General features: G+C 41.4%; 2 protein-coding genes across 10 annotated transcripts in view; both read left to right on the top strand.

Moving 5' to 3' along the window:
• NAPEPLD (N-acyl phosphatidylethanolamine phospholipase D) overlaps positions 1–19,197 on the top strand; it is a 48,877-nt gene that overhangs the window by 4,327 nt on the left and 25,353 nt on the right. For all 9 annotated transcript variants that reach the window (XM_058425518.1, XM_058425494.1, XM_058425515.1 and 6 more), the window contains one exon: positions 16,694–17,003. In XM_058425518.1, the coding sequence (XP_058281501.1) occupies positions 16,694–17,003 (310 nt within the window). The remainder of the gene's footprint in view (positions 1–16,693; positions 17,004–19,197) is intronic.
• LOC116814194 (large ribosomal subunit protein eL19-like) lies at positions 2,575–3,928 on the top strand. The gene has a single exon (XM_032761283.2). It carries the CDS (start codon positions 3,474–3,476, stop codon positions 3,837–3,839), a length of 366 nt encoding a protein of 121 aa, XP_032617174.1. The 5' UTR covers positions 2,575–3,473; the 3' UTR covers positions 3,840–3,928.

Here is a 19,197-nt window from a genome sequence, read left to right as displayed (position 1 = left end):
CTTTATAATCTTCATCTTCAATTTAGTTTAAACTGTGCACACATTTATAAATTTTGTTGAAGATATGCCTATGCATTTATATGGTCACCTGAGGCATAGAATGATCAACCCTCCAGGTTTTCCCAGAACCACGGGAGTTCCCAAGATGCAGGAATTTTTTTTTTTTTTTTTTTCTTGAGACAGAGTCTTGCTCTGTTGCCTAGGCTGGAGTGCAGTGGTGCAATCTCAGCCTACTGCAACCTCCACCTTCAGGTTCAAGCAATTCTTGGGCCTCAGCCTCCTGAGTAGCTGGGACTACAGGTGTGCACTACCACGCCTGGCTAATTTTTGCATTTTTAGTAGAGACAGAGTTTTGCCATGTTGGCCAAGCTGGTCTCGAACTCCTGGCCTCAAATGATCTGCTTGCTTCAGCCTCTGAAAGTGCTGGGATTACAGGTGTGAGCCACCACGCCTGGCCTAAGATGCAGGACTTTAAATGTTAACACTGGGAAATCCTCAGGCAAACCAGATACGTTGATCCTCCTACCTGACAGTGTCTCTTTATGGGACTTGAGTAGCCATTCTCCCCAGCTTGAAAGATAACATGTTAGGTGGTTTTATGCTGGATAAACTGAGACACCTTTTGAAAGCAAAGGAAATGTCTTCAAGGTACCATGTGTATTTTGTTTATGTGACTAAAATATAGAACCAATTATTTGTTGATGGTTCTTTTCAATGTAACTGTAAATTAGAAAAATTGAGCAATAAAAGTTATAGCATTTGAAACCTTCTTCATGTAAAATTAAAGGGGCAATTATATTTATAAGAGAACTAGTATTTATTGAGCATCTCCAAAGTACCTTTTACTTTGAAAAAGGGAAGAAAATTTTGTTGAAAGCTGAAAAAACAAAACAAAACAAAAGGCGAGCCTTGTCAGTGAGACCATAACTGTTTGCTAAATGCTACTAACTTTAGAACCTAGGTATCTACTCAAGATAAATTTATTGAATTTTCCTTGTAGATTCAACATGATTAGTGAAAAGAGCATGGGCTTTGGCAACTGGTCAACTTGGGTTTCATCCCTAGATCCAACTGTTACCAACTTTATTGCTTTATGGAAGCTATTAAACTCTGTGAGCCTCTTTTACATCACCTATAGCATGAGGATAATAATTATCTAAAGTGCTTGGTACGTAGTGAGTGCTTAGTAAATGATAAATGGACCAGGTGCCGTGGCTCATGTCTGTAATCCCAGCACTTTAGGAGGTCAAGGCAGGAGGATTGCTTGAGGCCAGGAGTTCAAGGCTGCAGTGTGTTGATCAAGGCACTCACATATGGATTAGGAAAGCTGTATTTTGGGCATTTGTTACCATTAGGGTTTTTATAGCTCCCCTAAACCTGAACCTCCCAGTTACGGTAATAGTATCAGTTAGGATTAATTTGCTGTGATTTGAAAGACTGCTCAAATATGTTTTTCCTGCACATGAAAGAAGTCCAAAGTTGGACAGTTCAGGCTTGGTATGGTGGGCCCTGAAGTCCTTCTGGCTCTCCTCGATGCCATTCCTTGGATGTGGCACCCTCCTGGCTCAAGATGGCTCCAGGTAGCCAGATGCAGGACAAATCGAGAAGAATGCCTCTCTTTCCCTTAAGGAGACTTCTGGAAGCACCATAAAAGGCTCGTATCACATTGTTCAAAGTGTCACCAACCTGACCATCCCTAGCTAGAAGGCTGGGAAATATCATCATTTAGCTGGTGCATAGTTACCCTAAGTAAAACGGGTTCTGTTACTGAGAAGAAGAGGAAGAGAAGATTTTTTTTTTTTCTAAACACATGACAGATTAAAGAACACTAGATTTTATGGTAGGCATCTTTTTGTCTTTACCACTGTGCTACCACTTTACCACATAGAATTTAACTACTCACTTATTCCCCAAGACTTCTCCATTTTTATTTATTTATTTTATGTTTATTTATTTAATTCTTAGACAAGCTCTTGCTCTGTCACCCAGGCTGGAGTGCAGTGGCATGATCACGGCTCACTACAGCCTTGACCTCCTGGGCTCAAGCAATCCTCCTACCTCGGCCCACCACACCTGGCTAATTTTTGTGTGTGTGTATGTGTGTGTGTGTGTGTTTTTTTTTTTGTAGAGACAGAGTCTCACTATGTTGCCCAGGGTGGTCTTGAACTGCTGGGCTCAAGTGATCTGCCTGCCTTGGCCTCCCAACATGTTGGGATTACAGGTGTGAGCCCTTGTACCTAGCCAGTTTTAATTTTTGTTAGTAGAGTTGGTGGGGATCTCCACTGTTGACTTTTGTCTCTCTGTCTTCTGGTCACTTTTGCTTCTATTATTTGACTCCTAGCAGGAGATCTTTTAAAAAACAATTAACTATATCCCAATGAAGAGTGATTAGGAGTTTAAGCTCTGGTTTTTTCATTTATTCATTCCATAAATATTGTGCACTCATTGTGTACAGGCTGCTTTGTGTTATTGACAATGTGAATCATTACTGATTATATTTCCCTTTTTTTGACTTGGCTTCCTGGGGGCACAGAGTCAAATTTGTGACTCACTTGGATTGAGTACAAGCCTTGCCCTGTCAAACTTTCTTTTTCTCTGTCGCCCAGGCTGCAGTGCAGTGGCACGATTTTGGCTCACTGCAACCTCTGCCTCCCTGGTTCAAGTGATTCTCCCACTTCAGCCTCCCAAGTAGCTGGGATTACAGCCGCCTGCCACCATGCCCGACTAATTTTTGTATTTTTAGTAGAGATGGGGTTTCACCATGTTGGCCAGGCTGGTCTCGAACTCCTGACCTCAAATGATCCGCCCGCCTCGGCCTCCCAAAATGCTGGGATTACAGGCATGAGTCACCATGCCTGGCTGCTGTTAAACTTTCTACCTAGCAATGTAGTTAGTCTTCCCATCCCACTGTATAGGAGTTTCAGGATGAAACTGTTTCAGCCTCTAACTTGGAGTGCTGAACAGGAAGTAAGAGTTGGCTTTACGGTAGGCAGCTGCCAGGCTAGCATAAATTGTGGCATACCAGAAAATCCCTTTGATCTTCCTAAATGCTTGTCTTACTTTGTGCCAAATGACTAATGATTTAAAGCAGTGGTTCTCAATCCTGACTGTATATCAGAAACACCCAGAGAACTTTTAAAAATTATCTAGAGAAACTGCCTCACCTGACATTTTGATTCAGTAGCCGCAGGTGTAGTTTAAAAAGCTCCACAGGGGAGCTCTTTCCTTTCACTGCTGTGGCCGCAGCCATGAGTGTGCTCAGGCTTCAGAGGAGGCTTGCCTCCAGTGTCCTCCACTGTGGCAAGAAGAATATCTGGTTAGACCCCAATGAGACCAATGAAATCACCAATGCCAACTCCCGTCAGCAGATCCGGAAGCTGATCAAAGATGGGCTGATCATCTGCAAGCCTGTGATGGTCCATTCCCCGGCTTGATGCCGGAAAAACACCTTGGCCTGCCAGAAGGTCAGGCATATGGGCATAGGTAAGTGGAAGGGTACAGCCAATGCCCGAATGCCAGAGAAGTTCATATGGATGAGGAGAATGAGGATTCTGCACCGGCTGCTCAGAAGATACCATGAATCTAAGAAGATTGATCGCCACATGTATCACAGCATGTACCTGAAGGTGAAGGGGAATGTGTTAAAAAACAAGCAGATTCTCATGGAACACATCCACAAGCTGAAGGCAGACAAGGCCCGCAAGAAGCTCCTGGCTGATCAGGCTGAGGCCCACAGGTCTAAGACCAAGGAAGCACCCAAGAGCTGTGAAGAGCACCTCCAGGCCAAGAAGGAGGAGATCATCAAGACTTTGTCCAAGGAGGAAGAGACCAAGAAATAAAAGCTGCCCCTTTGTCCGTACATACTGGCCTCTGTGATTACATAGATCAGCCATTAAAGTAAAACAAGCCTTTATCTGCTTGCAAAAAAAAAAAAACTCCACAGGTAATTCTCATGTACATTTGAGGTTTAAGGCCCCGTACCCATGTGGACTGGAAATGATCTAGGGAGGATTTGCACTTTGTTCCTTATCAGTCACACACTGGAAATCAGATCTTTCTTGAAAACCTTTTTTGACCATGGAAAAAGCAGATGGGGGGAACAATATGATAGTAGAGTCACTTGGGTAAGAGAGGCAAGAATACTGAAATGCTTTAGGGGAAACTTAGTTACTCGTGATTTATATAGAGCTGGCCTTGCTTGCCTATTTTGCCAGCTCCCATTGTGGGAAATTTTGCCTTTGAGCAAAAGAATCTGTTTAACTGGAGCTTCAAGCTCTGGGAAAAGTGCTGAGTCTGCATGTGGCCACCATTAGTATCATGAGTTTTCAGCTTCTGCTCCTTGGGCCAGTGAAGGGAGATAAAGGGAAGTCAGATAGATTATTATTTTCAGAATCAGGAGACTACTAATGCATCTTCTGAGCTAATGAGAGCCTTCTGGTGACTCCAGGAGGGTTAGTGAGGCCACAAGGAACTATGAGATCAGGTTGGAATCCTGTTTTGAATTAAGAGTTCTGCACTTTGGGAGGCTGAGGTGGGTGGATCACGAGGTCAGGAGATTGAGACCATCCTGGCTAACATGGTGAAACCCCGTCTCTACTAAAAATACAAAAAAATTAGCCGGGTGTGGTGGCGGGCGCCTGTAGTCCCAGCCACTTGGGAGGCTGAGGCAGGAGAATGACGTGAACCCGGGAGGCGGAGCTGGCAGTGAGCCGAGATCACGCCACTGCACTCCAGCCTGGGCTACTGAGCAAGACTCTGTCTCAAAAAATAAAAAATAATTTAAAAAAAGAGTTCTGTGGATTCCAAGATCAGGCCTTCTCTTACTCAAACAGAACAAAAACACATTCCAGAGTTTATTCTGTTTCAGTTTATTCATACCATTTCCCTCAGCTTCCTTATCACATTAGTGTAGAAATGCAAAAATGGTATACATGTATATCCTACTATCTCATTAAAACTGTTACTGTTTATAGCATAATAAAACAGTGGCTTAGTTATTGAGTGCTTACTATGTACTGTGTGCCAGAGACTGGGCTAAGAATTATGAAACTGAGGCTTAGGATGATAAGGGGCAAAGATGGGAAGCATTTATTTTAAAATGTTTTCAATTCTTTTGCCCCATCTTCTGGTAATGTGGTTTTTCCTGATAACCCATTCAAGCATATTTTAGTTATATTCATTTTTAATATGCTTTTATAATTTGCTACAAACTTTCTGCTATTCTTAAACAGAGGCTACTGAATTGAACTCAGGGATCTTAAAGTCCCTTTGAACCTCAAGATTCTATTAACCTTTTGGGGATGTCTCTAGCCTCACTCTGACCCTGTTATTTACAGTGTACTGAAGACTCAGGAGATGGCTGAACAGGGTCTGATGTAGTCATGTCCTGGGCCTTGTTTCCCTGTAAAAGTCTCACTGTTCGTTTATTTTTTGTCATTTACCTTTTTCTCACAGAGGATGGACCACGCATGACACTGCGGGCAGAATAACATGTCTGCCCCTTTGCGAAATTCATTTGTGAGTGAATCAGGGGTTCAAGTAACCTCTCTAGTGACTTTGTTTCTTTCCATCACCCTCTCTGTTGCCATCAGGGCCCTTTAACTTGTTGGCTGAATTCAGAAAGTTCTGAGCTTTTCAATGTCTCTGACCTGCTGGATCACAGGACTGTTGCTGTCACTGTGGACCGCCCAGCACCTAAGGAAAAGTATTCCTCACCATCTTGAGAATTTGGCCAGTGTGTTTTGGAAATGCCTTATTCTAAAGTCTATACCATTTTCATTATCAGAGCTGACACTTCTGTAAACGTGATACTGAGCCAAAATCTATATGGTTTCTTATGATTTTTTTCCCTAATGGATTTTGAATCCCTTGAGGTCAGGGCTTCATATTCTCCACAGCAAACTGGAGAGCTAGGACTTAGATAAAGTAGACATTCTAACAACGTTTGTTAAATATGACTTTTAAAATGCTTTAAGTAGAAGCCCTTACAAGTAATATCTGGAATCTTTTTAAGTTTGAAAATCTAATGGCTATTTGTATCAGATTTATATGGCCCGGCTCTTAATAACCTCCTAGCCTACCTGATAAACCTGTGAAATTTCACTTTCTTCCAGTAGATAACTGTGCTGTTCTCAGGTGAAATACTTTGCTTATTCCTTGCCAGTCCAGCCTGGGGAAGGTAGCTGGACCTGAGCTGGGAATTTTATTTGTGGGAGTGGAAATAGGAGGGGTTGGCCAAGGCTGAGTTAGAGGGGACAGCTCTTTAGTGGCCTGAGCTGGCTCTTTGGTGCAGCCGAAGATTGTTAGAATTTTAGAGGTGGAGAGACTTTAGAGGTACAGCCCAGTCCTCTTATTTTACAGATGAATCAAAGTGAGTCTCAGTGATGTTGTGACTTTTTAAAGGCTACAGAAGGCTGGGCGTGGTGGCTGACGCCTGTAATCCCAGCACTTTGGGAGGCTGAGGCGCATGGATCACCTGAGGTCGGGAGTTCAAGACCAGCCTGGACAACATGATGAAACCCTGTCTCTACTAAAAATATAAAAAATTAGCCGAGTGTGGTGGCGCGTGCCTGTGATCCCAGCTACTCAGGAGGCTGAGGCAGGAGAATCGTTTGAACCTGGGAGGTGGAGGTTGCAGTGAGCCGAGATTGCACTACTGGGCTCCAGCCTGGGCAACAAAAGCAAAACTCTGACTCAAAAAAAAAAAAAAAAAAAAAAAAAAGGCTATAGAATTCAGCAGGGTCAAAGCTGGAACTGGACTGAAGTCAGAAAGAAGTGAAAAGTGTGCTTTTTTCCCTCTTTCTCTGTCCTATCCAGGAGCTATGAAGACATGTTTCTCCTTTCTGTTTCTTTACAGGTTATGCATTAAATTGGAAGGTTTTCTTTTTGTATACTTAATTATGAGATGGAGATAGTAGAGAGAAAGTAGTCCCATTTTGGAAGTTTTTTTTTGTTAAAATCTTGGTTCAGGAACAGTAAATGAAATTTAAGATCATCTACCTGCCTGGCCAGCATGGTGAAACCCCATCTCTACTAAAAACACAAAAATTAACCAGGCTTGGTGGCGCATGCCTATAATCCCAGCCACTCGGGAGGAGGCACGAGAATCGGTTGAACCTGGGAGATGGAGGTTGCAGTGAGCCGAGATTGCACCATTGCACTCTAGCCTGGGTAACAGAATAAGACTCCATCTCAAAAAAAAAAAAAAAAAAAGAAAGATCATCTGACATATTTAGGATGCATTTCAAGTTCCACAGGCATCAACTTACTGTTCTTCCTACCTTGTCCTCCCCCAACCTTTTCTTTTTTGGTTTTCTTTTCTTTTTTTTTTTTTTTTGAGACAGCATCTTGCTCTGTCACCCAGGCTGGAGTGCAGTGGCTCAATTACAGTTCACTGCAGCCTTGACCTCCTGAGTTCAAGCAGTCCTCCCACCTCAGCCTCCTGAGTAGCTGGGACTACAGATGCACACCACCACACCTGGCCTGACCTTTTCAATTAAATACTTCTGTATATCATTTAGGTATAATTGATTATACTGGAAATGAACCTGCACTTTGTGCTTGCTGTTATTTTTTAAGGTATTAAAGAGATGATAACTATGTTATTTCAATAAATATTTTATGCATGTTTTCCAAATTTACCGTAACATGATATTTTAATTTGATCATCCTAAGGATTCCAGTCTTAAAAGGTATTCATAAATGGGCTTTGTTCTTAAGCCAGCTGTTTCTCTTGTTTTATTGTTTTTGATTCTAATGAAAGCTTTACTTTCTTACTTACTTATGGGGAAAACCTCTTATTATAGAGGAAGCTTCTAGAGTGTTTATGTATTTTGGTGACTTAAAGTCTGTTAATAGAGTGTATTCCAAAGATTCAAATTGCGTTTTGCATTCTTTCCTCTCAGAACTATTTATCTGGGGCCGGACGCAGTGGCTCATGCCTGTGATCCCAGCACTTTGGGAGGCCATTGGGGCAGATCACGAGGTCAGGAGTTTGAGACCAGCCTGGCCAACATGGTGAAACCCGTCTCTACTAAAAATACAAAAATTAGCTGGGCATGGTGGCGGGTGCCTGTAATCCCAGCTACTTGGGAGGCTGAGGCAGGAGAATCACTTGAACCTGGGAGGTGGAGGTTGCAGTGAGCCGAGATTGCACCATTGCACTCCAGCCTGGGCAATAAGAGCAAAACTCCGTCTCAAAAACAAAAACAAAAACAAACAAACAAAAAAAAACAAAACTATTTATTTGGACTCTTAAATGCTTTTGGTTGGTTGGCATTTCTTTGTGAATTATTTGTCAAAATAATTTTTTGTCTATAATTGGATGAATGCTTTGTGACAAATTTAAAGTTTTAACAAAAGAAAATACATTTTTTTAAAGGATAACAAAACTTACGTACTTTTATAGTCTTGTTACGTAAAATTAAGGAAAGAAAAATGAAAAAAATTCAGCAACTTAGGCTTTTAAAGCCATATGAAATTCTAGAATGTTTTATCTTTCACTTGAAAAACAACTCAGTTGGATCAAAGGTCCTATTTATCATATTCTTTACTCTTCAATTTGCATTTTTTTTTTTTTTTTTTTTTTGTGAGACAGAGTCTTGCTCTGTTGCCCAGGCTGGAGGGCAGTGGTGCAGTCTTGGCTCACTGCAACCTCTGCCTCCGGGTTCAAGTGATTCTCCTGCCTCAGCCTCCCAAGTAGCTGGGACTACAGGTTCGGGCTGCCATACACAGATAATTTCTTTTTGTATTTTTTTTTTTTTTTGGTAGAGACGGAGTTTCGCCATGTTAGCCAGGCTGTTCTCGAACTCCTGAGCTCAGGCAGTCTGCCCACCTCGTCCTTCCAAAGTGCTAGGATTACAGGTGTGAGCCACTGCTCCCGGCCTCAACAATTTGCATTTTTTTTTTTTTTTTGAGGTGGGGTCTCACTCTGTCACCCAGGCTGGAGTGCAGTGGCACGATCTCAGCCCACTGCAACGTCCACCTCCTGGGTTCAAGGGATTCTCCTGCCTCAACCTCCCGAGTAGCTGGGATTACAGGCACGCACCACCACTCTTGGCTAATTTTTTTTTTTTTTTTAATAGGGTTTTGCCATGTTGGCCAGGCTGGTCTCAAATTCCTGTCCTTGGCTTCCCAAAGTATTGGGATTACAGGCATGAGGCACCACAACTAGCCAGCAATTTCCATATGTATAGCACTTTGAAGTACTAACTCATGGTCTCCTTGAATGACTAACAGACATTTAAAGCGACGTTTAGGAGTTACCATCTTTATTGAACAGATGAGTAAGTCCAAGTTTAGAGAGGCTGAGTTACTCCCCGCAAGCTAACATCTCTAGTTAATAGTAGAACTGGAGTCCAGTTTTTCTGACTCCTAACTAGTGTTCTTTCCACTCTTGTGAAGATAAATTGTTTGGTGATATATATATAGATTTATATGTACATATATCTAAATGTATATTATGCATGTACATTCTATTTTTGATGCAATAATTGTTATTAAATGTTGTCATACTCTCAGGTCCTGTATATTAAGCTTCTGTTTGCTTTGTTTTCTTTTTTTTTTTTTTTTTTTTTGAGACGGAGTCTCTCTCTGTCGCCCAGGCTGGAGTGCAGTGGCGCAATCTCGGCTCACTGCAAGCTCCGCCTCCCGAGTTCACGCCATTCTCCTGCCTCAGCCTCTCCGAGTAGCTGGGACTACAGGCGCCCGCCACCACGCCCGGCTAATTTTTTTGTATTTTTAGTAGAGACGGGGTTTCACCGTGGTCTCGATCTGCTGACCTCGTGATCCGCCCGCCTCGGCCTCCCAAAGTGCTGGGATTACAAGCGTGAGCCACCGCGCCCGGCCCTGCTTTGTTTTCTTTTAGCTTCTTAGCAAAACTGGTTGTTTTGCTAAGTCAATAAAGTGTGGTAAGAATGAAGTTCAGTGATAACAGTGCAGTACTTTTTTGGTTGATGAATGTTGTATACATACCTCCCACAGAACATTCTCCCTCTTATTATCCAGCGTACTTCCTGGGCTTGGACGTATCTGCCCTCCCACTGGTTCCCTAAATGCTTCTGGGAGTAATACCAGTATTGCCTGGAATCTTATTGAATATGAAGGATGGGAACAGTTTAATTTTACCCCCACTGAAGCCCTTTGCAGACATTTCAGTTAATTGACGTAGTTTCATTAGCCATGTTATCTAGCATTGTATCAAAAGGGCCCTTTCTCTTCAATAAGGATAAGGAGAGCAAATACAGAATTGTAAGTTTAATGTTATTTAGTCAGAGATATCTGAAAATACACTTCTGAATACTTTCCAGATTTAACGTCAGCATCTTTCTTGTTACGTAATAGACAGGAACTTAATTAGTATTTATTAAATGTCTACTCTGGGAATGATTTGCCGCTTCATAATTTATGAGTATGTTGAAATCCCAAATGTATGTTGTACTACTGTGATTTTTTTCTTTAGCATTTTACGTGATAAAGCAGTGCATTCAATTCTAGGCAGTTGGCAAATCTTAAATGTTGAAAAAAGAAAGCATGAAACATTTGCTTTTGAAATAGAGAATTCTTATTTTTTGAAAGCATTTTACCCATGTGTGCAGTTATTGAGAGAAAATATTTGTACTTGGCTGACTTGTCTTCACCAAATATCACAGCTCAGACCTCTCTTTCGTTGGAGACACAGGGATAAGTCCTTCTGCTATTAAATAGGCAATTAATCTTCAAAAAATGTAGAGAATGTCCTTGATAATTACTAAATGGAATTTACATTGTCCTTTTTGTAATACATTGTTCTTTAAAAAAGAACATTTATTTTTTATTTTTATTTATTTATTTATTTTGAGACAGAGCCTCACTCTGTCGCTCAGGCTGGAATCTCGGCTCACTGCAACCTCTGCCTCCTGGGTTCAAGCGATTCTCCTGCCTTAGCCTTCTGAGTAGCTGGGACTACAGGCATACACCACCATGCCTAGCTAATTTTTGTATTTTTGGTAGAGATGGGGTTTCACCATGTTGGCTAGGCTGGTCTCAAACTCCCGACCTGAGGTGATCCACCTGCCTCGGCCTGCCAAAGTGCTGGGATTACAGGCATGAGCCACCGTGCCTGGCTAGAACATTTGTATTTTATATTTATCACTTGTCACAGGGGTTTGTTACCTTTAAATTTTCTTCTGGATTCTAGTTTTCTAGAACAAATTTAGTATTTGGTATGTTTATAACTAGTTGTTGTTCACAGAGGGAAAGAGGATGAGCAAATTAATTATGCTTCTGATTATATTTAATTACCAAAAGCAATGTTTTCACTCCTGTCCCAACATCTTTATTTTCCAACACAAAATGCTATATTTCATCCATTTTGAGATGGACATTTTATTCACATTTTAACACCACTGATATCAGTATATGTCATGTTTAACGTGTGACCTAACTATAATTGATAACATTTTTACTTCCTTAGTGGCACATGACACATCAGGGTGCCTTACAATTCACGGTATTTTAATTTATTTATTACTTATTTGTTTAGATTGCTCTTTCAGAATTCATGGATCTTAAATTGAATCAAAATCAGTACAATGGAAAGATCTTTATCAAGTTTTAAAGCACTTTTTGAAACACAGGTTGTTTACAGTTTATGTGTATTCATGTACACATCTACTTTCAGTTGGTGTTGGCCTGAAATCAAGGGTGGATTATTTTCATTTACATTTTTAATTTTGGAAACAGTTACATAACAAGAAATAGTTTGAAATTTGCCACATTTAATTACAGAAACTCCAGCTAGATACGTTAAGGGGTTTGTCAAGCTTGAAGAGCTCAAAGCTAGTTAACACAGGACCATACAGACAACCCACTCTTCCTCATTCGTAGTTTTTCTGTCATTTTATCTGTGGTGTTTGAGGATGACTGTTGCGAGATTGTTGCTGTGTCCTCTACTGAGTGCCCAGAAGACACTGGGGATGAGGAGCATTCTCGTGTGACCCACTCTCGGGCTGAGGCCCCTTTGTCACTGGAGCACCTATTGGCAGAGCTTGTCATTTTGCACATTCACCAAATGGGCTTCGAGTATTTTTCCTCCAGAAAAACCAGTCCAGAGTTTCAAGGCTCAGGTTTTACGTGCTTCTGCTCCTTCTTGCCCTTTCAACAGTGTATCATGTGAAATGGCGCTTCATAGTTTCATCATTTTGTGTTGCTTTAACATCTGTCATGGATGGCAATCCATAATCCTGTGACTATACATTTCCCCATACCCCAAGGATATTACAACGTGGCAGTTGGTCACCCTGAAGTGGGTACGTGATACATCTGAGGAAATAGTTTCAGGCCGTGTTTATGGAGTAGAGGAGAGTGTGGAGAGTGTGGGTAGGTTAGAAACACAGACCCTGTAAACCATCCTGCTGACCTTTGCCCTCAAAAAACCCTTTGGAGGTTTTTTCGTTTTGTTTTGTTTGTATCAGATTTTTTTGGTTTTTGTTTTTTAAAGAGCATTTCTGAAAACTGGACTTTGTGTGTGTTAGGGGAGGGAGTTTGTTAGGAGAGGATGGCTATTTGGTAATGAGACCTATTTCCATGGATTGATTGGGGTGAAAGACTGAGTGGATGGGAGGTGAGGAAATGGAGGTCACGTGAATAGACAACTTTGAAAAAGCTTATTATTTAGAGAGAAGAAAGATCACTGCACCAATTTTTTCTTTTCTTTTTCTTATCTTTCTTTTTTTGAGACGGAGTCTCGCTCTGTCGCCTAGGCTGGAGTGCAGTGGCATGATAACAGCTCACTGCAGCCTAAACTTCCTGGGCTTAAGTGATCCTCCCAGTCAGCTCCTGAGTAGCTGGGACTACAGGCTTGCAACATCACAGTGGGCTAATTTTTTTTTTTTTTTTTTTTTTTTTTTACCCCTAAAGCAGCCTGAATCCATTTCCTTTGGGTGTCAGTGAGGACTTTCTCTTGGGTTCTTGCTTTCCCATGACCTCAAACCCTTCTCAAACTCACTGGGTCACAATCCACCTTGATTAGTGGTGCTGCCATTTCTAACTCTTCCCACTCTCCTCCCGACCAACCAGCCCCACAAAGTCCAAAATTTGTGACTATCCAAATACTCTCAAGTCTTACTGATTCATTTTCTTTATTGTCTCTTGGATTTATTCTGCTTTTTCTCTTCTCATTGCACTGCCTCCTCATCTTTTGACTGCGTTGCTATTCACTATTAAAAAGTGGGGATTATAATACCTACCTTGAGGGTTTGCTAGGAGCATGAATTTAAATGAAATATGTGAAACATGTGGCATGGTGGTTCAGTGTTATTGGGTGTTCTAGGCTTCTTCTGTTTTCGTTCAATCCATCTCCCAAGCTCCAGTTTTTAGCCACTTCCTTTCTTTTTAATCCTGCCACCAGAGTTGTGTTCCCTAAGTACACCATTTTTTTTTTTTTAGACAGAGTGTCCGCAACCTCTGCCTCCTGGGTTCAAGCAATTCTCCTGCCTCAGGCTCCCAAGTAGCTGTGACTACAGGCGCGTGTCACCACACCCAACTAATTTTTGAATTTTTAGTAGAGACGAGCCTTCACTGTGTTGGCCAGGCTAGTCTCGAACTCCTGACCTCATGATCCACTCGCCTCGGCCTCCCAAATGGCTGTGATTACATGCGTGAGCCACTGCGCCCAGCCCTTAAGTACACTGCCTTTTAAGTGTGTTCAGTGTTTCCTCATTGCTTGCAGTGTAGCCCAACCTCCTTAGAGGGAGTCCAGGCTCACAATCTAGTCCTATCTTTACTGTCCAATCTTTTAACCCTTTATAGTCTCGACTTTCACAAACCTTCCTTGCTTCTTTTTTTTCCTTGAGACAAGAGTCTCACTGTCGCCCAGGCTGGAGTGCAACAGCGCGATCTCGGCTCACTGCAACCTCTGCCTCTAGGATTCAAGTGATTCTCCTGCCTCAGCCTCCTGAGTAGCTGGGATTACAGGCACAGGTCCATCACTCCCGGCTAAGTTTTGTATTTTTAGTAGAGACAGGGTTTCGCCATGTTGGCCAGGCCAATCTTGAACTCCTGATCTCAGGTGAGTCATCTGCCTTGGCCTCCTAAAGTGCTGGAATTATAGGCGTGAGCCACTGTGCCTGGCCCTTCCTTGCTTTTTATGTCCTAGCTACATTAGACCACTAGATGTTGTTCAAAACCTTATTTTGATGTTGTCTTTGTGGTCTTTGAATCAAAGTGTCCTTTTTTCCTTTCTCCCTTATCCCTTCATTGTTTAAAACAGTGAGCCAAACATTTATTAATGTATTTGGTAGAATTATGATATATATGTGTGTATATATACGTACATATGTATATGTATATGACAAATGCAGGTATCTCATAAGCTGTTTTATCATGACAAGGAGTAGCATGAGGTCACCTCTGCCATCTGTTGGACATATTGTCTTTTTGAGAAGTAACTTAAACTCTCTAAACTTGTATATTTTCATCTGTTAGATGAAGTGAGGTTCAGATGGATGGTCATTGTTTCTGCTCTTTGTAAAGCCCTTGGCCTGAACTTAATGATAACCCAGTAAAAGTGATTCTATGAGAGCTTACTCTCTGAGACCACTTTAAGTTCTAGAATAACTTAAATAATTTAGCTATAATCCTAGCACTTTGTGAGTCCGAGGAGGCAAGCAGATTGCTTGAGCCCAGGAGTTCCAGGTCAGCCTGGGTAACAAGGTGAAACCCCATCTCTACTAAAAAATAAAAAAATTAGCCAGGCATGGTGGCACACACCTGTGGTCTCAGCTACTTGGGAGGCTGAGGTGGGAGGATAGCCTGAGCCCGGGGAGGTTGAGGCTGGAATGAGCCGTGATTGAGCCACTGTATTCCAGCCTGGGTGACAGAGTGAGACCCTGTCTCAAAAAAAAAAAAAAAAAAAAAAAACAATTTAGATGTATGGCCAGTTAACAAGATTAGGGAAAAGAAGAATGAGCATTTGTGAGTGCCAAGTACATTATGTACCTGTGCCATTTGATCCTTTGAGGGAAACCTCCACAGGTAGGTAGATAGTTTACCAGGAGAAAATGGAAGATGAGAAAGGGTAAGCTATTTGCCCAAAGTATAAATCTTGTTAGACTCTCTCTTAACTCTTGAGCTCTCCCACACACAGCGATGGCTGAGCAACAGCATGTGCTTTAGCTTTAGTCAGCTGGGGTTTCTTTTCTTCACAGTGATTCTTCTCTTGATTACAGACTGCTTACTCTAGACAGTTTGGAAAAAAAGTTTTGGTTCTGTGTACATGTTCATCCTAGGGTTTGTGTTTTTCCCTTTCTTTCTGGGGCAGTATTTCTATTTAAACACCATTGTAGCCATAAAAATAATATTTGGCTTTCTGTTACTGTGCTCATTTCCTTATTTCCACTTATAAAATGTGCTATGTGTGTGCATTGTATTTAAACTAATGAAACAGAAAGCAAATGTTTAACAGAATAAGAAAGAAATGAAATTCATGGCAGATATGTTACTTATCACTTTTGTGTATCTGGAGTCCTGTATAGGTCAAAATCAGGGATTTTAATGCCTTGAGTTAAGCAGTAGCAGTAGTAGCAAGAATAACAGGGTCAGCAGCAACAGCTGACATTGATTGAGCTGTGATGGTGGGTTTATGTGTGTGTTAACTATGTTTCCAAGTGCCTTACTTGTATTACAGGTCTCTTAATAAACCTAGGAGGCAAGTAACATTCTCTCCATTTTATAGATGAGGAAATCAGGGTACAGGGAGAGTGGGAAACTGGCTCAAGGTCGTATAGCTAGGATACATACTCACTGACTTGGCAGTTCTGATATATTTAAATGTATTTTATTGATCAGTTAAATACATTGTTGAAATGTCTCTCATTTAATGTGTTATCTCCTTTCCAGGGATTTGGACTGGCTGTACTTTCTGGGGGCATTGGTTACAGAACATCTTCAGTGTAAATATGACTAAGCCTAGTGGTGTATATATTCGACTTGCTTGAATTACTAAATTCCCTCAAGGAACTGAAGCAGTCCTTACTATGCATTGTTAACAATAATATTTTCTAAATACATATATGAAAATATTATAGATTCATGAAGGTGCATTAATTTATTCTACAGAATGTCATTGAAATGGAGAATTTAATATGCTTACATGCTGGCTGGGGAAATACGTTATTTTGGATGACAGGAGATAAAGGATTTTTTAAGGGCTTGGCAGTTATGTTAATAGGTAAAGCAAACATCCTTCTTTCTTTCGTGTTTTTTTTTTTTTTTTTTGTACAATGGCGTGATCTCAGCTCACCACAACCTCTACCTCCAGGGTTCAAGCGATTCTCCTGCCTCAGCCTCCTGAGTAGCTGGGATTACAGGCATGTGCCACCATGCCTGGCTAATTTTGTATTTTTAGTAGAGATGGGCTTTCTCCATGTTGGTCAGGCTGGTCTCGAACTCCCAACCTGAGGTGATCCTTCCACCTCGGCCTTCAAAAGTGCTGGGATTACAGGTGTGAGCCACTGCGCCTGGCACATCTTTCTTATTTAGCAAGAAGTAATACTGTATTCTAAAATTGTGTCTTGCAAGAAGAAAGTTTCAGCTAATACAGACATAATATTTTTATAAGTTTGGAGAAGTTTTTATTGGCTAACAAATAGTACCCTGTGTTATGTTTGAATGCCTTTATGTTCAACTCAGTATTTTTCCCCCTTGTTTTTTTTAGTTCTTCACGAAAGGACATGGATGAAAATGAAAGCAACCAGTCTCTGATGACAAGCAGCCAATATCCTAAAGAAGCAGTAAGAAAACGTCAAAATTCAGCACGAAATTCCGGAGGAAGTGATTCTTCTAGGTTTTCTAGGAAAAGCTTCAAACTGGATTATAGACTAGAAGAAGATGTAACTAAATCCAAGAAAGGAAAAGATGGGAGATTTGTGAATCCATGGCCAACATGGAAAAACCTCTCTATTCCAAATGTTCTCAGATGGCTGATAATGGAGAAAGATCACAGCAGTGTTCCAAGTTCTAAAGAGGTAGCGCTTGGCTTTTTTGAGTGCTTTATATTTGCTCTTCATATATGACACTCTAGTTATTCGAGCCCTTGTATATCATAAGGCATAGAATTAGGTCTGAGGAGATAAAGTGGATAGGTGTAACCTAGGCCCTAAAGTTTATCATTCAGTAACAGAGTGCATATAGGAATAACCAACCCTGATCTGGTGGCAACTAGAGGTAGGAACAGAGTGCTTTAGAGGTACAGGAAAGAACGTGATGCTGACAGGCAGAGCTGGAGATGGCTTCACAGAGGAGGTGAATATTTCAACTGGGCCTAGACAACTAAAAAGTATTTTGACAGTGATTTTCCAGGTAGATGATGGCATGAACAAGGTCATGAAGGTGAGACAGTGTATTATATGCTCTGGAAGGTAGTAGCCTGGTACGTGTGTGGAATATGGATCATGAGGGTGAAGGCATGGCCTAGAGTGCTTGGCTTTTAACCCTTGGATAAGGCTGCCAAAGCTGTGAAAGGGAGCTTCAGATGACCTTTCCAGACCTTGAAAAGTTGACTCTAGTTTCCTAGCCTTTAAATGTACTAGCTTTACTTAAGATGATTCTACTTGGCCTTCTCCTGTTCTGTTAGAATAGGTAGATCACAGTTTTGGGTTAAGTTGATTTCATGGTTTACGTTGAGTATGTCAATATTTTTCATTGGTGAATGGAGTAAGTACTATGGCTATGTCTCCTTTCCTTATATACCTCTCCCTCGGCTGTGTTAACATCATCTCTTTCATCTGCTTGACTGTTTGTGTATTTAAGACGATTATTTCCCTGCCTCCTATGGCCTCTCAATGCCATTTTCCTGAGGGAAAGACTCTCAGGTGGTGGTTCAGCACTGAGCTGTAGTCTGAGCTGATGCCTTCCCAGGGTCTCTGCCGACTTCCGTTCTAGGGCACCCTTCACCAGCCTCCTGGGCTTGGCTCCCTTGTGTCTTCTATGGTAACCCTTATTTTCTGCATCCCACTTGTTCCTCTCTCTGTGTCATTTTCTCATTTTGGTGGAGCATATTTTCAGTGAACTTCCTGAGAAAGGGTACATGGAAAGTAAGTTTTTTGAAACCTTGCTTGTCTGAAATGTCTTTATTCTCACTCATAATTGATAGTTTGGGTACAGAATTTTTGTTTAGAAACAGTTTTCTCTCAGAATTTGAGAGTATTGCCTCCATAACTTTATTTCTAGTATGGCTGTGGGGAAGTTCAGTGCCATCCTTACTCTTGATCCTTTGAACAGGCCCTTTGTTTTCTCTCTAGAGACTTTGAGAATCCTCTCTTTAGCACCAGTGTTCTGAAAATTACCATGATGTGTAGTTCTTTATTTATTCATTGTGCTCTGTGTATGGTGGGCCCTTTCAGTCTGAAAATCCATTTCTTTCAGTTCTAGGAAATGTCGTCTATATCTTTGAAAATGTCCTTCCCTACATCTTTTTATTCTAAAATGACTATTAGTTATAGTAGTTCTATTTTGGACCTCCTGGATCAATTCTCTGTAATTTAAGAACATTTCTTCTATGTTTTATCTTTTTAAAAATATTACATGGCCAGGTGCAGTGGCTCATGCCTATAATACCCGCACTTTAGGAGGCTGAGGCAGGTGGATTGCTTGAGCTGAGGAGTTCGAGACCAGCCGGGGCAACATAGCAAAATGCCATCTCTACCCCGCCCCCCAAAAAAAATACAAAAAATTAGCCAGGTGCAATAGAATGTGCCTGTAATCCCAGCTACTTGGGAGGCTGAGGCAGGCGAATCACCTGAGCCTGGGAGGCAAAGGTTGCAGTGAGCCAAGATTGCACCACTACACTCCAGCCTGGGTGACAGAACAAGACCCTGTCTCAAAAAAAAAATTGCATTTTGAGGAGTTGGCCCCTGGGAGGAATGATGCTAGGTGCAGATGCAGTGTGGCTTTTGATGGTGCCTTATGGACAGTGGTGTTCCAAAGGAGGGATGAGAATAACTGCTGAGGTACTAAAGAGCAAGCCTAACTCCAGCCATTGGCACACAGGCATTAAACGGAAACCTGGAAGTTGAAATGATAGAATCTTACTTGTCTAGACTAGCTTTATGGTTTTATTACTGGTAACGTTTTTATCCGTTGATTGAGTGCAGATTTTTGGAGACCTTTTAAAGGTATAGAGAATCGGCTTGACAATAGTGCATACGGAACAAGTTTTAA

The sequence above is a fragment of the Hylobates moloch genome, unplaced genomic scaffold, assembly GCF_009828535.3.
Source record: "Hylobates moloch isolate HMO894 unplaced genomic scaffold, HMol_V3 SCAFFOLD_1, whole genome shotgun sequence".
Taxonomy (NCBI): domain Eukaryota; kingdom Metazoa; phylum Chordata; class Mammalia; order Primates; family Hylobatidae; genus Hylobates; species Hylobates moloch.
This window is presented reverse-complemented; position numbering and strand designations above follow the sequence as displayed.